Here is a 15,944-nt window from a genome sequence, read left to right as displayed (position 1 = left end):
TTAATAATGAAGGGTAATTTGGTCAAAAAATATAATTGAAGTAGAAAAGAATGATTTTATAACGTTTTATAATGTTGGGGATGATTTAAATAAGAAAAAAAGTCGAGGACGATTTTGATTTTGACCTCAAACCTTAGGGACGAAAAAAGTACTTATCCCTAAATAAAATATACTAAGTGGTACATACATACATATATATATATATATATATATATAAGTATTAATTTTTTTTTTAAATTTGTGGGGGCAAATACCCCCTCTATATTAAACGTGGGTCCATCCCTGAGTGAAACTGAAAGAGTTTGAAATGAGAAAAAGTTAAACATTCGAAATTAATAGAAAAGTGTGCATGATGGAATGCGCATTTAATGGATGTGCCGAGTAGTTTCCCAAATATAATGTCAGTTATGAATTTCAAGAGTTTTGGTTCGAAAGCTCTTTTAGTTTTGTTAAAATTGGATTGAAAGCTTTTCTTTTACAAGTTTTTCTGAAGTTGAGGAAATGAGGAATTCATTGAATCCACAAATTTTTTGTTTCCAAGTTAAAAGTCATCAATTCAAGGAGGCAATTTGTTAGTAAAAATTAATTCAAATTGATAATGAGCATATCAAGAATGTTGTTTGAATATTATTGAGCAGGTTTTTTAAAGTTTATTGAAGAGAGTTTATTGACAAGTAAAGTGGACTGATCGAAAAAGTTTGTCGAGTACAAGTCTTCGTGATCGAAGCAGTGATTCCATGATCGAAGCAAGTGGAAAGATTAAATATTTGAAGCAGTTAAAGACAGTTACTCCATCATTTATATGGCGGGAACGGTTACACTTAGTTTTCTCACATATGAAACACGTGATGGAATTGGATTGATCGAAAAAGCTTATAAATAGATAGAATTTGGAAGGAGTAGAGGTTAAAATTCGATTTCAGAAAAACATTCTTGCACTCTCACATTTTCAGTAACTTTCTGAGTTTGCTTAGAACTTCTTTTTCTGTAAGATTCATTTCATGTCTTTTAAATTCTTTTTAAATTCTTTGTAATATTTCCTTTCCTGTATATTTACTTGTTTTTGCAAAGTTTTTCTTTTTCTTCTTTTAACATTTCTGTTTGTATTTGAATTCAAAATTCTTCAACTTTGTTAAAAATATTTTATTGCTTTTCTTTAATTTAAAGTCATTTATTTCGTTTTCAACTATTTAATTTTAGGTCATTTATATTCTTTTACATTTTAATTTTTTCTTTATCTTTTTGATAAAGAAATAGAATCTTTGGTGTACAACTCAAAACTAGTAATCTTTTAAGTGATAGATTTTGTTTCTAAATTATTAGATATTGAACCAATCTACATTTACAGAAAAATTTGCATAACAATAATATTTTAAAAATGTATTCTTAAAACACTTAAGAGAAGGTTTTTTGTATTATTATATATAAACTGGACTCGATATTAATGGAAATAATTTGATAACTTATATATGCGCTATATTCAGGGTAGATTTAGCACCATTAAAATCGTACTCCTTAAAAGGGATAGTTAAGTAAAGGAAAGAAATTGTGTGTTGCCCATACTATTACAACATAAAAGAACAAAAGAATATTATATGGATGGGGAAGTTGATGAAATGAAAGCAAAAATAGCTACGTATGCCCTTATCAATTATCACCATATTCTACATTCCCTCTAACGCCACACAACAAATAAAGAACCCAAACACAACTTTCCCGAATAATGCATATTGTATTAGCTGATCCGATGCAGATCAATTAAATTAGTGTTTAATAGGAATCTAGAATATGTGCACGCAAAACATTAACCTGTCTAAATTCTATGTAAATTCTCCTCATTATACTATATCAATATATCTCGCATACCTTGCCCAACTGCAGCATTAAAAAGTTAAATAAATTTCTGCATGTACAATTTTTTTTTTAATTCTTAATATTTGTTTAAGCAAATGAGTATATTAATTACTCAAATAATTTAAGTTGGATAGTTGGTTGTATTTTTTAATTAACTATTATAATAATTTTTTATAAACACTAAAAATCAGTGAATTCCGATGCCAAAGTTTTGTCTTTTTTTGTTTTTTATTGAAGATAAGGAGACTCAAATCCATGACTTCTTAAGCAAGTATATAAGAAAATTATGTCATTTGAGTTATAATTTGTTGCTCCGATGCCAAAGTTACCAGATATTTTAATAGTTTTAATAAAAACTAGATGGAAATTATTTGAAGAATAATAGTATTTATGCTGGTAGTAGACAATTATATATATACAACACACATGGAGAGGACACATAATATATCTGGTTTTTTTTCTAAAATAAATTATGGAAAATGATTAATTTTTTAAAAATGATTTTTCAATTTTAATTTCTTAAATACGCGTTTTTTTTTTTTTTTTTTGCATTTGGGCAAGTTCGCCGAACCCGACAAACTCCATAAAAATTAACAAGTTCGCCTTACATTCTGGCGAACTCTATAAATTTTATAGAGTTTGCCTTATCTTCGGCTAATTCCACTCAAAATTTTTAAATTGATCCATATCATTGACTCCAAAATAGTATATACAATATATAGGAGTACACAAAAATATACAAAAAAAGCATGGTTCTTCAAGAATATTTTTAATTATAAATAAAAAAAAAACAAGCCATATTTAACAATAGTAATTATTATTATAGTTTCCAAAAATATATAATTACACCGGAATAAGTCATATTTAACAAATATTTTTTTAATTATAAATTCTAAAAATAACTATTTTTTCAAAAAAAAAATCCTTGTTTAATATGTATTTCGATGTACCTGCGTATTTTTTGAGACGATAATAATAATTGCCATTATTAAATATAGCTTGGTTTTTTTTAATTTATAATTAAATAAATCCTTGAAGAATCCATGCTTCTTGTCTGTATATTTTTGTGTATTCCTATATATTGTTTGTAGATCTATATACTATATTAGAGCCAATGATATGGATCAATTTAAAAACGTTGAGTGGAGTTCTTCGGGTTGCTAATTTTTATGGAGTTCACCGGCACAAATACAAAAAAAAAAAACGTGTATTTAGAAAATTAAAGTGAAAAAATCATTTTTGGAGAATTAATCATTTTTCATAATTTATTTTGGAAAAAAAAAACCTAATATATCTACACTAAATAGATAAACTTTTTATGAGTTGATGTACTTATTATGAGCACCTATTTTGTCCTGTAGTTTATCAACTATGTTACGTTAATCTAAAAAAAATATATTTATTTTGTTATGTGGATGATTACTGTAGAGGGAATACCATTACTTTTCTTGCTTGTAAGATAATCCAAGTAGTGCAAGTTTTTTGCCTGTTCTCCAAATCGGATAGGAATGACCCAAGTCGGGTAAAATGCCCCAAGTTAACCTCTCCTTCTCTAGTGTGTAATTTTGGGCTTTAAACGTTTTAGACTAATGTAAGAAACATAATAATAAAATTATTTGCATAAAAACTAAATATAAATTCTTAGACGATTGGTAATTGATGATTGTTGACTTGTGTCTATAACATTATTTTGACTATAATTGATAAATAACAAATTTCGATTATTGTTTAACTTAAAGGTAAACATTTATTTAAGAGTAAAGTTTTTTTAGTATTAAAAGAAAGAGGCAAAGAGCTGATGGTGGAAAGGTGAGGGGAGAAAGTGAAAACAAATAGAAATAGATGTGGTGAAGGTGTAAGGTGAGGAGAGGTGGGGCGAGAAAGAGAGGAGGGGGGTGGTGTTGGTTGGATCATGTTTTTGGCGTTTAGAAAGGCAAGTGGGGCCCCACAAGCCCTTCTTCCTCATTGAGTGCCTTTTCCTCGGCAACAACAACTAAACACGTGGTGGTCGACACCACAACACACCACGTACACAATTGGACACACTAACAACAAAACAAACTTCAAAATAAAACTAAAAAGAGCGTCGCGTTTTGACGATCCATTCCCATACACACACACCCCCCCACCTTTGAATTCTCATCCCCCAACTGTTCAATATTCCTAACTAGTCATCACAATCACAATCACAATCGCAATAACTATCCCATTCAATGTCATAAATCATAGATATAATAATAATAAATTAACCCGCGTGTTGTTGCTAAACTAAAAAGGTTGCTAATAATAAGGGATTATATAGTAATGTATTAGTAAAATAAAACAAATTATAGTAATAAAAGTAAAAAAAAAGGGAAAAGAGAAGAATAAAGAATAAAAAAGGTTATGTAAATGGGGAAAGAAAAAAAATAAAAGAGGGGGGGGGGGTTGAAGAGGAGGGTGCAGTGGCCACCACATTCAACGAATCCGCAGTGAGCGTGTCGTGCTTTCTTCTCTTCTTCTCACTCTTCCACAAGTCAGGTCAGAGTCTCTTTCTATCTCTCACACTTTGTCTTCTCTCTCTCTCTCTCTCTCTCTCTCTCTCTTTGGATACTGACACGAAATTACCAACAAGGCCTTGTCACATCTCCATTTGCATTTCCATGTGCCCACACCGACCACGCTTCATTTCCTCTCGATACTCCTCTTAGGGTTTCTCTCTTTCTTTCTTTCTTTCTTTCTATCTCTTTCCTTTCGATTCATGTTCTTCTCCTCTTGATTTCCTCCTATTCATTTCATTTGACCCGATTCGGTTGACTTCATGGACCAACCGCTACAACAACAACAAACCACCACCGCCGAGGTCGTTAGGGATTCCGATTCGCAGCTTTCTGGAGTTCCCTCCGATGCTGACGTGGCCGAGAGAAGAGCGGCCTCTGCCTGCGCTCCCAACTCGGAGGTCGCCGTACCGGACGCCGCTGGTTTGAAGAGGAAGCGCGGTCGTCCGGCCAGGGGGGTTCCGAGAGCCACGGCGGCTCCTGCTCCGGTGAGGCAGAAGAAGGAGGAGGAGGATGTTTGCTTCATATGCTTCGATGGCGGAAGCCTCGTTCTCTGTGATCGCCGGTGAGTCAACGCTTCTGAAAAAAAAAAGAAGAAATTGGACTTTAATTTGAACTCTACATGTGTGTGGAATTGAGCTTGTGTTTTGTGAATTCAACACCATTTTGAGTTCTTTATATGGGTTTTTTGAGCTGCAAAACATTCGCAATTGTTGTGTATTTAATCGTCTTTCTTCTGTTTTTCAATTTTAGGGGTTGTCCTAAAGCGTATCATCCTGCTTGTATTAAGCGAGACGAAGCCTTCTTTCGTTCAAAGGCCAAATGGAATTGCGGTATGTTGCTTCTTTAACTACTTTTCCTATTGGATTCGTATTACTTTGTTGGGATATCAACATGCGAGTGGGTTTAATTTTGCTATCTAGCTCTACATGCTTATTGAGGTGCGGTTTAATAATTTTCCTATATTGTTTGTGCATTATTATCGAGTTTAATCGAAGTCCAGTCATAAATAATTTACCAATTATAGTGTTCCTCGGTTATGATAACTCGGTCTTCTTTATTTATTTGGATATTGACTCTTTGGTATGTAATGAATGATTGCATAGCCTTGGTTTAGTAAGTGTCATTTTTCTGTGCAACTCAGGTTCTGTGTTTGTTTTGGATATTAACTTTTTGGTATGTAATGAATGATGATGATCGGCATAGCTTTCGTTTAATAAAAGCTCATTTTCTGTGCAACTCAGGTTGGCATATATGTAGCGTTTGTCAGAAGGGATCCCATTATATGTGCTATACTTGTACGTATTCTTTGTGCAGGGGATGTACAAGAGATGCTGATTTTGTTAGTGTAAGAGGAAATAAAGGATTCTGTGGAATGTGCATGAGAACTATAATGCTGGTTGAGAACCCTGGTCAGGAAAATAAGGTAATTGATACGTTAGCTTAATTTCTTATCTGTGAACATCTCCCTCTCTCTCTCTCTCTCTCTCTCTCTCTCTCTCTCTCTCTCTCTCTCTCTCTCTCTTATGTGCTGGGGAGAATGATGCTGGTCTAAGTTTGATTTATTTTCCCTCTTCTGCTGCTACCATTACAGTGTGAAGTTGATTTTGATGACAAAACCAGCTGGGAGTATCTTTTCAAGATGTATTGGGTGTGTTTGAAAGAGAAGCTATCTTTGACAGTAGATGAGCTCCGCCAAGCTAAAAAACCGTGGAGAAGTGCTACTCCTTTAAGTTGTAAGGTTGAAACTCCCCATCAACTTTATCATCTTAAGGACGACAAAGGTGCTGCTTCTGAGAACTCTTGTATAGACATAGAATTTGATCATTTGACAGACAATAAGCCTAAGAGATGTGAGAAACAAATATTTATTTGGGATGGTACCTGGAATGACGTTAGATACCGTACACAAGACATTCCAGTTACCCGGGAGCTGATTGGAAACATATGTACAATGCCAAACCAGGTCAACCCTAATGTTGTAGCTGTTAATAATACTAATGTAGGAGTTGTAAAATCAGAACCATCTAGTGCTGCAGTGGACATTTCATCATTACTTCTCTCTACGGGGATGGAGCAGCCGTTTGACAATTTTGTGAACGATAAGTTGTGGCATTATCAGGATCCATCTGGGATGGTTCAAGGACCCTTTTCTATACTGCAGTTGCATAAGTGGAATGCAAGTGGACATTTCCCTCTGGACCTCAGAATATGGAGGACATATGAGACACAAGAGAACTCTATATTGTTGGCTGATGCACTTGTTGGGAAGTGTGCCAAAAATGTATCCGTGCCTTACAACAGCCCGATGTCTTTAGAGTCCTGTGTTACATTGGATAATAAAGATAACATTCAGGATGGTGGGAGGAATGAAACAAGGGTGGAAATTCATGCTGACAGCCGAATTATCAATTCCGGTGGAGCTGAGAAGGTTGATGATGCTGGTACCCCGTCTAACTGTAAAGATGAATCTGTTAGGAGCAATGGTTTGCAGTCTCATTCTTCTAGTTGGAATATGGCAGTCGACATGAATGAGGGGCAAAGTGGAAATCTTGAAAGGAGAGAGGAGTCGTCCAAATGTGAAATTTTGAATCCCATCCAGCCCAATTTGCTACCTTCAACCACCTTTTCGAAGAAACCAAATGAAAGCTCTCCTGATACAGTACAGGAAGGTCATGGAGTTGAGGGGAACACTGAAGATAATGTGAACCATTGCCAGAACAGGACTCCTGAAGGCCAGAGTAATAGTGGGAGTTACCAGAAAGACTGTGAGGAGAATTCAGGGCAGTCTTCTGGGCAGAACTGGGAATGCCCTCAAGTAATTAATCCAACGTGTAATACATCTATGTGGCAGGCAATCTTTGGTGAACCCGCCGAATTTGGCTCTTTAGTTGATGAATCGGTCTCTGATCTGTTGGCTGAAGTAGAGGCAATGGAGTCACTTGGTGGTGGTGGTTTGGAGTCTCCCACTTCAATCATGAAGTGTGATGATGAATTGACAGATGGTTCTAAAAATGATTGTCTCAGTTTTGCACTTGGCCTTGGCCTTGGCCCCATGCTTGATGCAGGGAAAGGTGATTCATTGAGCTCAACAGGTGACTTACACTTACCATCGCAGTTCACGACAGCAGAAGAACCATTTCGGCATGCTGGTGTGCACCAACATCAAAGAATACGCGGGGATCATTCTTCTAGCAGTTCTGTAGTTCAGGTGGGTACAATGAAATGAAACATTAGTCTTTCTGGTAACGAATGTGTCTGAGACCTTAGAAAATAGAAATCACTTCCATTTGTCTCATCCAATCTTATGCTATGGAAATTAATTTTTAAAACATTACTTTATGCAGTCTACTTTCTCTAGCATTAGCTGGAATCCAACCAGTCAATACTCCTGGGATCCTAAATGTAAGTTGCTTCTACTTTATTCACTCTCCCGGCTATAGAAAAAGTCTATTTGCAAGTTGCTATATTTTATGATATAGTTTTAGTGGTAGCATTTATTGGTTTTTGATGTTATGTTTGTGGTATTTGTAGGTTGACGTGGTAAATGACGTGGAAGGCCATCCTTCATGTCTGTAGGGTACGCAATAGAAGTTAGACCGACCCAACTAGAGAATTGGATACCGGATTATCTATCCTGTTTATATATAACAGCATTCTTTGCAAACTGTAATCCCTCGCCTTTCTTCATTGTTTGTAAGGAAGAAAAGGAAAGAGCGGGGAGGGGCTTTCGGTAGTAGTCAAAGTCTCACCTACTTGTTTATTTTGCTTATGTAATTTCATTGAATTTTGAATGTGAACAAACTTCGTATCGAACTAATGAGATTCCTCCATATTCAAAAGAAATTGATGGCATAATTTACCTTTTACCTTAGTCTTGGGAGCCCCCACCAGTGGTGGGGGGATGTGGACGTGAACGCGAGTTTCATCTACCTTGCAAACAAATTCAATGTCAACTACCCTTTTGCAGCAACATTCAAGGGCCCTAAACGTGTCTCGGGCATTTGGAACGCCAAACAAACACACGTGGATACGACCACCGCCGATTAAAGAATAGTAAGATTTTGCGTGTGGATACTATCTTGTCAAGTTGTCATAAACAATGGATGCCGTCTAACGTGCCAGTGTGCCACGCTGCATTGCTGGATTCACCCTGGTAGTGGCCAGGAGATTAAAAAACTAGAGAGTTGGATTAGGGCTTGGACTTTGACTCTCTCCTCCTAATTCCTAAATCAGGATATAAATATATTTATATTTTTCGGTACTGATAGGTAATTAGGTATCATGCATCAGAGTATTAGAAAACAGATTTTTAAAATGATAGGGACATAGGTTACATGCAACTCGACGGTAGGGTATCACTAATGTGAAAATACATATAAAAGAAAATCAACAGTTTTAAAACCTAGTATTAGTTTTTCTGATAGGTACATAAGTTACATACAGTGATGGTCTGATGGATCCAGAAAATTTCAGAAAATTTTGATAATGAAAATTTCAGAAAATTTTGATAATGGTGACAAATATATATATATATATATAATTTTTATAATAAAAATGGAGTAAAATATCGTTTTTGTCTCAACGTTTTGGGTAATTCTCAAAGTTGTCTCTAACGTTTCAATCGTCCTATTTCCCTAACGTTTCAAAACTGACTCAATGTTGAAATGTTAGGAATTTAAATAAGACGAAAACGTTGGGGACAAAAATGATACATAGAAATAAATTTTAATTTTATCTTTCAATAATATCAATTTCTTACTATACATAGTATTCAATTATTTTTTAATCACATCTAAGTAAATTACACTTAATCATATTACTTTCATTTTAAATAAATAAATTTTTTTATAATTTTACTCTTAAAGATTTTTAGTTATCACGAAATATTTGTAGAATGACTAGTATATAAACTTGCAAAAAAAAATAATATATATACAATAAAATATAAATTATACCTTTTGTCTCTAATAAATCAAAATTCTTTAAAATTATAAAAAATAAATTTATTTAAAATAAAAATAATGTGATTAAGTGTAATTTATTTAGATGTAATTAAAAAATAATTGAATATTATGTACAGTAAAAAATTAATATTATTGAAAGATAAAATTAAATTAAAATTTATTTGTATGTATCGTTTTTTTCTCTAATATTTTCGTCCTATTTAATCCCGAACGTTTCAAAATTGTCTCAATTTTGTCCCGCTGTCAATTCTGTTAACGGATCCCTAACGACATGACAACATTGAGTCAATTTTGAAACGTTAGGAACTTAAATAGGACGATTGAAACGTTAGGGGACAACTTTGGGACTTACCCCAAACGTTAGGGACAAAAATGATACTTTACTCAATAAAAATATTATGTGTATGTACATAAAAATTAGTTATCAAATTATTTATTAATCATTATGTATACGTATATAAATGTATATATTGTTTAATTTATTTTTAATGTGCATTTTTTATTTCAATATATATTCACAGATAGTTATTTTCGATGTAAATATAACATTATTAGTTTTTATAATATCTAATTTTATAAATTAAAACACTAAAATAATCATTTATAAATAGGGTAAAGTATATTTTTTGTCCTTAAAGTTTGACAAAAGTTTTAAAAATATCCCTAAGTTTTATTTTGTTTCAATTTTGTCCCAAAAGTTTTCGATTTGCATCAAATATACCCCTGACGGCTAATTTTTCAAAAAATTTAAGATCGATTCAACAACAATTTCATAAGAACAATCTCTCAACACAAGCAAATCAAGCATAATTTTTATGCATTATTGTTATATTGGTCTTAAATTTTTTGAAAATTTAGCCTCCGATGATATATTTGATGCAAATCGAAAACTTTTGGGACAAAATTGAAACAAAATAAAACTTAAAGGTATTTTTAAAACTTTTGCTAAACTTCGGGGACAAAAAATATACTTTATCCTTATAAATATATGTCTTTTTATATAGGACAATACTACATATTCATATTTTTTTGTTAACCAACTCCAATCAAATTTGTCTAAGACAACAAAAAACAGTTATGACTAATATTATTTTAAGTTTTATTGTTTAACTTGGTTAGACTTAGTTCATAAAAAGAGTTGGATGTGTAGTATTTCTTTTACATATATATAAGTAAATACTTATTTAGAAATTTACTTCGTATATAATTAGAAGTCAATTCTTATTGAGATTTATAGTTGAAAAAGTTCTTTCAATTAATGTAATTATAAAAAAAATTAAAATTAATATAAAAAAAAAGATAAATAACACTCTTTCGAGTTGATTCTAAGAAAAAATACAAATTTCATTTAAATTGAGAATTGATCATTCTAATGACATCTAATATAAAATTTTTAAATTGACTATAAAGTACCAGAAGTTGAATAAAAAATTATTGTAGAGTCAAATTTTAATAATTTAGTAAAAATAAATAAATATTATCATATAATACTCAAAAAAATTTCAAATCGTAGTGGGGCGATTGCCCCATGCTCATATACATAAATCCATCCCTGGTTACATACAACTCGACGGTAGGGTATCACTAATGTGAAAAATACATATAAAAGAAAATCAACAGTTTTAAAACCTAGTATTAGTTTTTTTTTTTTAAACGTGATACGAATTTAAAAACTCTAGATTCTAATGGTAAGTATTTGGTTGACAGTATCAATGAATTATATCTCAAATGGCATAATCTTCTCTTACTTATCTAAAAAGTCATGAGATTCGAGTCTTTCTATTTTTGGTAAAAAAAAAAAGTATTTGGTTGACGGTGAATGTTATTAACGTAGAATTTTTTATATCTTAAGAGAAAAAAATTAATTTTTTGACCATAAAAATTTTACGTTCTTAAGAAATATCTTTCTTTTTTATGAATTGTTCATACCTTGGCCCAACGATAAGGTCCAGGTACAAATAAAAGGCCCAATCCGAAGGGTTGAGCCTCACCTAGCACCGACCTTCCTCCTGCGAAGTCGGTTCTTACCACGACTTACCCTAAAGAAGTCGGGGACGAGAGTTAGCTGGCAGATAAACATTCGTTTGAATGAGTAACTGCCCCTAAAATCTCTCTAACCACTTCCAAGAGCCATATCTTAACCTCCTCGAGATAAAGGGACGGTTAACACCCTAAAAAAGTGGCACTACTTCAACGGTGGTTATTGGTTCACCACTATAAATACACTGACACCTCTCAGGTATCTCTAAGTCCCAATACTCTCTAGACCTGCTCACACCCTTGCTGACTTAGGCATCGGAGTGTCTTTGCAGGTACCACCCCCATTCGTTCATACTCACAAGTCGGACGGAGGCCCCCAAGGCGCAGACCCGCTCGAAGGCTTCCTTCCTCAGACGATTGGGCCAACCCAGTAAGTCCAGCCCAACAATCTCCGGGGAACCGAGAGATCAACCAGTGATGGCGGACAGATCCCTTGAAGAGGGTCATGTGGAGTCGGATTCCGAACAAGAGAATCTGGACACCGGAAATAATGACGTGGACCTAACCCTCCACCAGGGAACCAACGATCAACATAGAGAGGGTACCTCCGGAGTCAAAAATCCGAAGGTGAATTTCTCAAAAGGGCGCGAATCGGAGAAGGACGGACAGTCCCATGCAACTGAACTTATGGGATTAGTCCATGTCCATCAAAGCCGCCTGGAACAATTGGAACAGGAACGAGAGCGACAAAGGGAGACCGAAAAGAACCTAAAAGAGGAGATGGAACGGCGAAAAGAGTTAGAAAAAAAACTCTTGAAGTTAGAATCCTCCCTCAAAGGTCGGAACTCCCGCGACGATCGAGAAGAGTCGCCCCTAAGAGGGAAGGACCCCTTCAGCGAGGATATAATGAGGGCAAAAGTTCCGAGAAACTTCAAAAGCCCCGATATGGACCTCTATGACGGAACCACAGATCCGAAGCATCACTTAAGCAATTTCAAAAGTCGGATGTATCTGGCTGATGCCTCCGACGCTACGCGATGAAAAGCTTTCCCGACTATCCTGTCGAAAGCAGCGATGAAGTGGTTCGATAGCCTCCCCCCGAGCTCGGTCACCAGTTTTGAAGACCTCTCAAGGAAATTCTTGATGAGGTTCTCTATCCAGAAGGACAAAGTAAAACATGCGCCAAGCCTCCTGGGAATAAAGCAGGAGGTCGGAGAATCCTTACGAGCCTACATGGAAAGGTTCAACAAAGCATGTTTAGAAATCTAAGACCTGCCCACCGAGGCAGTCATTATGGGGTTAGTCAATGGACTTAGAGAAGGTCCCTTCTCACAGTCCATATCAAAAAGACACCCCACCTCCTTAAGTGATGTACAGGAAAGAGCTGAAAAGTACATCAACATGGAGGAGAATGCTAGGCTGAGAGATTCGAGTTGGCGACCTGGGCATCTGCTCTTAACAAAAGAGAGGGAGAGGGAACCCAAGAAGAAGGAAGAACTTGATCTCGATAGACCAAAAAAATATTACTCTTATACTCCTCTAAAGGTTTCTATAGTGGATGTATACAGAGAGATTTGCAATACTGAAAGGCTGCCTCCTCCCAGACCTATTAAAAATAAAAAAAGGGGAGAGTCGCAGCGACTACTGTGAGTACCATAAAATATATGGTCACTCGACAAATGACTGTTACGACCTTAAAAAGGTAATAGAAAAGCTGGCTAGAGAAGGTCGGCTTGACAGATATCTCATAGAAAGGTCGGACAGTCATGGGAAGAGAAAGCGAGACGATGTGGATAGAAGAGACCCACCACCTCAGACCCCGGAGAGACATATCCACATGATCTCAGGAGGGTTCGCGGGAGGGGGACTCACCAAATTCTCTCACAAAAGGCATCTCAAGCGAGTCTATCAGGTCGGAGGAGAATCATCCGACCTCCCTACCATTTCATTCACAAAAGAGGATGGGCAAGGAATAATCCCTGGACACGACGATCCAGTGGTAATAACCATGATCCTAGCAAATGCCCATCTCCACAGAATCCTAGTAGACCAAGGAAGCTTAGCGGACATCCTTTTCAAGCCCGCTTTTGAAAAACTAGGGTTGGAGGAGAAAGAACTAAGAGCCTACCCCGACACCTTGTACGGACTAGGCGACACGCTAATAAAGCCACTGGGATTTTTGCCCCTTCACACCACTTTTGGAAAAGGGAAAAAATCCAAGACTCTGAGTATAGACTTTATAGTCATCGACGTAGGGTCAGCATATAATGCTTTAATCGGCAGAGCTACCCTTAATCGACTCGGAGCAGTGGTGTCCACTCCCCACCTTTGCATGAAATTCCCGACCTCAGCGGGAATAGCAACGGTGAGGGGAGATCAGAAATTGGCAAGGAAATGCTACAATGAAAGCCTGAACCTAAGGGGAAAAGGCAAAGAAGTTCACACCATAGAGCTCGGCGGTGCAAGGGCCAAAGAAGAGCTGCGACCACAGCCGGGAGGAAAAACCGAAGAAATACAGGTCGGCCAAGAAGAAGGAAAAAATACCAACATAGGAGCCAACCTAGGGGAAACCCTAAAACAAGGGTTGACTAAACTCCTAAGAGACAATTCCGACCTCTTTGCCTGGAAAGCCTCCGACATGCCCGGGATAGACCCCGAGCTCATGTCCCACAAGCTCTCGGTATACCCAGGGTCCCGACCTATACAACAAAGAAGACGCAAGCTCGGCCCGGAACGAGCCCTAGTAGTAGAAGAACAAGTACAGGCACTCTTAGAAGCCAGCTTCATCAGAGAAGTTAAATATCCAACATGGCTAGCCAATGTAGTGCTAGTCAAAAAGCAAAATGGCAAATGGAGAATGTGTGTCGACTACACCGACTTAAATAAGGCATGTCCCAAGGACCCTTATCCACTACCAAGTATTGATACCCTAGTAGACTCTAGCTCGGGATATCAATACTTATCGTTCATGGATGCCTACTCGGGGTATAACCAAATCCCGATGTATGAGCCCGACCAGGAGAAAATATCATTCATCACGCCTAGAGCTAATTTCTGTTACGTGGTCATGCCATTTGGATTGAAAAATACAGGGGCCACATATCAGAGGCTGATGAATAAGGTGTTCGCTTCTCACCTTGGAAGCTTAATGGAAGTCTACGTCGATGACATGCTAGTAAAAACCAAGGGAGAAATCGACCTCTTGACAGACCTCTCGCAAGTCTTTGACACCATAAGGTTACACGGGATGAGACTAAATCCCGCAAAGTGTGCCTTCGCGGTAGAAGCTGGAAAATTCCTGGGTTTTATGCTAACACAGAGAGGGATTGAAGCAAATTCCGATAAATGTAAAGCTATCCTGGAAATGAAGACCCCGACTTGCTTAAGAGAGGTTCAACAGTTGAATGGCCGACTTGCAGCCCTCTCCAGGTTCTTGGCAGGATCAGCATTCAAATCCCTTCCACTGTTTTCTTTATTAAGAAAGGGATGTCAGTTCGAATGGACACCTGAATGCGAAGAGGCGTTCCAAGAATTCAAAATATTCTTGAGTCAGCCTCCGATACTGACCCGACCCATTGTTGGAGAAGACCTCGTCCTATATTTGTCGGTAGCAGACAAAGCTGTCGCGTCAGCTCTGATAAGAGAAGACGAGGTCGGACAACATCCAGCGTACTTCATCAGCAAAGTTCTACAAGGCCCCGAGCTAAGGTATCACAAACTAGAGAAGTTTTCCTACTCCTTAGTAATAGCCTCATGAAGGCTACGACCTTACTTTCAAGCGCATACAATAAGAGTCCGCACGAACCAACCCATGAAGCAAATCCACCAAAAAACGGATGTTGTAGGGAGAATGGTTCAATGGGCAATAGAGCTCTTCGAGTTCGATTTGAAGTACGAAACTCGGACAGCAATCAAAGCTCAATGCCTCACCGACTTCGTAGCTGAGTACACGGGAGACCAAGAGGAAAAGCCAACTACATAGGAACTCTATGTAGATGGATCCTCAAACAAGACAGGAAGCGGCGCAAGCATAATATTGGTCGATGAAAGGGGAACCCAAATAGAGGTTCCCTCAAATTTGAATTCCCAGTTTCAAATAATCAGGCAGAATATGAAGCCCTGATTGCTGGATTAAAGCTGGCAGAAGAAGTCGGTACAACAAAAGTGATGATATATAGCGACTCCCAAGTGGTGACTTCCCAGATAAACGGAGAGTATCAGGCAAAAGATCCAAATATGAAGAGATACTTGGAAAAAACTTTGGAGTACCTCGGGCGCTTTGCGGAAACCGAGGTCAAACACATAACTCGGGATCTCAACAGCAGAGCAGACGCCCTCTCCAAGTTAGCAAGTACCAAGCCAGGAGGGAATAATAGAAGCTTGATCCAGGAAACTCTCCAGGAACCCTCCGTGGTAAAAACAGAAGAAAGGCAAGTGGTCTTTGAGGTAATCGGATTAAACCTCGGATGGATGAACCCTTTGGTCGAATACCTGAAATTCGACATCCTCCCCAAGGAAGAAAAAGAGGCTAAGAAAATCCAGAGGGAAGCGCAACATTACACTCTGGTGAAAAATATCCTCTATAAGAGGGGAATATCAACACCAT

At 36.8% G+C, this 15,944-nt stretch overlaps 1 protein-coding gene across 3 annotated transcripts; it reads left to right on the top strand.

Annotated features, from left to right (window-relative positions):
* Positions 1 to 4,246: 4,246 nt before the first annotated feature.
* Positions 4,247 to 8,237, top strand: LOC112749503 (uncharacterized). 3 transcript variants are annotated; one of them, XM_072218607.1, is made up of 7 exons: positions 4,247 to 4,374; positions 4,469 to 4,956; positions 5,145 to 5,224; positions 5,709 to 5,817; positions 5,986 to 7,602; positions 7,739 to 7,796; positions 7,926 to 8,237. In XM_072218607.1, the coding sequence occupies exons 3-7, from the start codon at positions 5,214 to 5,216 to the stop codon at positions 7,928 to 7,930; spliced, it is 1,800 nt and encodes a 599-aa protein (XP_072074708.1). In that variant the 5' UTR covers positions 4,247 to 4,374; positions 4,469 to 4,956; positions 5,145 to 5,213; the 3' UTR covers positions 7,931 to 8,237. The 3 variants fall into 3 exon arrangements, with proteins under 3 accessions (XP_072074708.1, XP_025653551.1, XP_025653552.1); XM_025797766.3 differs by having other exon boundaries at positions 5,636 to 5,817; XM_025797767.2 differs by having other exon boundaries at positions 4,275 to 4,956.
* The last annotated feature ends 7,707 nt before the right edge of the window (positions 8,238 to 15,944 follow it).

The sequence above is a fragment of the Arachis hypogaea genome, chromosome 15, assembly GCF_003086295.3.
Source record: "Arachis hypogaea cultivar Tifrunner chromosome 15, arahy.Tifrunner.gnm2.J5K5, whole genome shotgun sequence".
In the NCBI taxonomy this organism is placed as follows: domain Eukaryota; kingdom Viridiplantae; phylum Streptophyta; class Magnoliopsida; order Fabales; family Fabaceae; genus Arachis; species Arachis hypogaea.
This window is presented reverse-complemented; position numbering and strand designations above follow the sequence as displayed.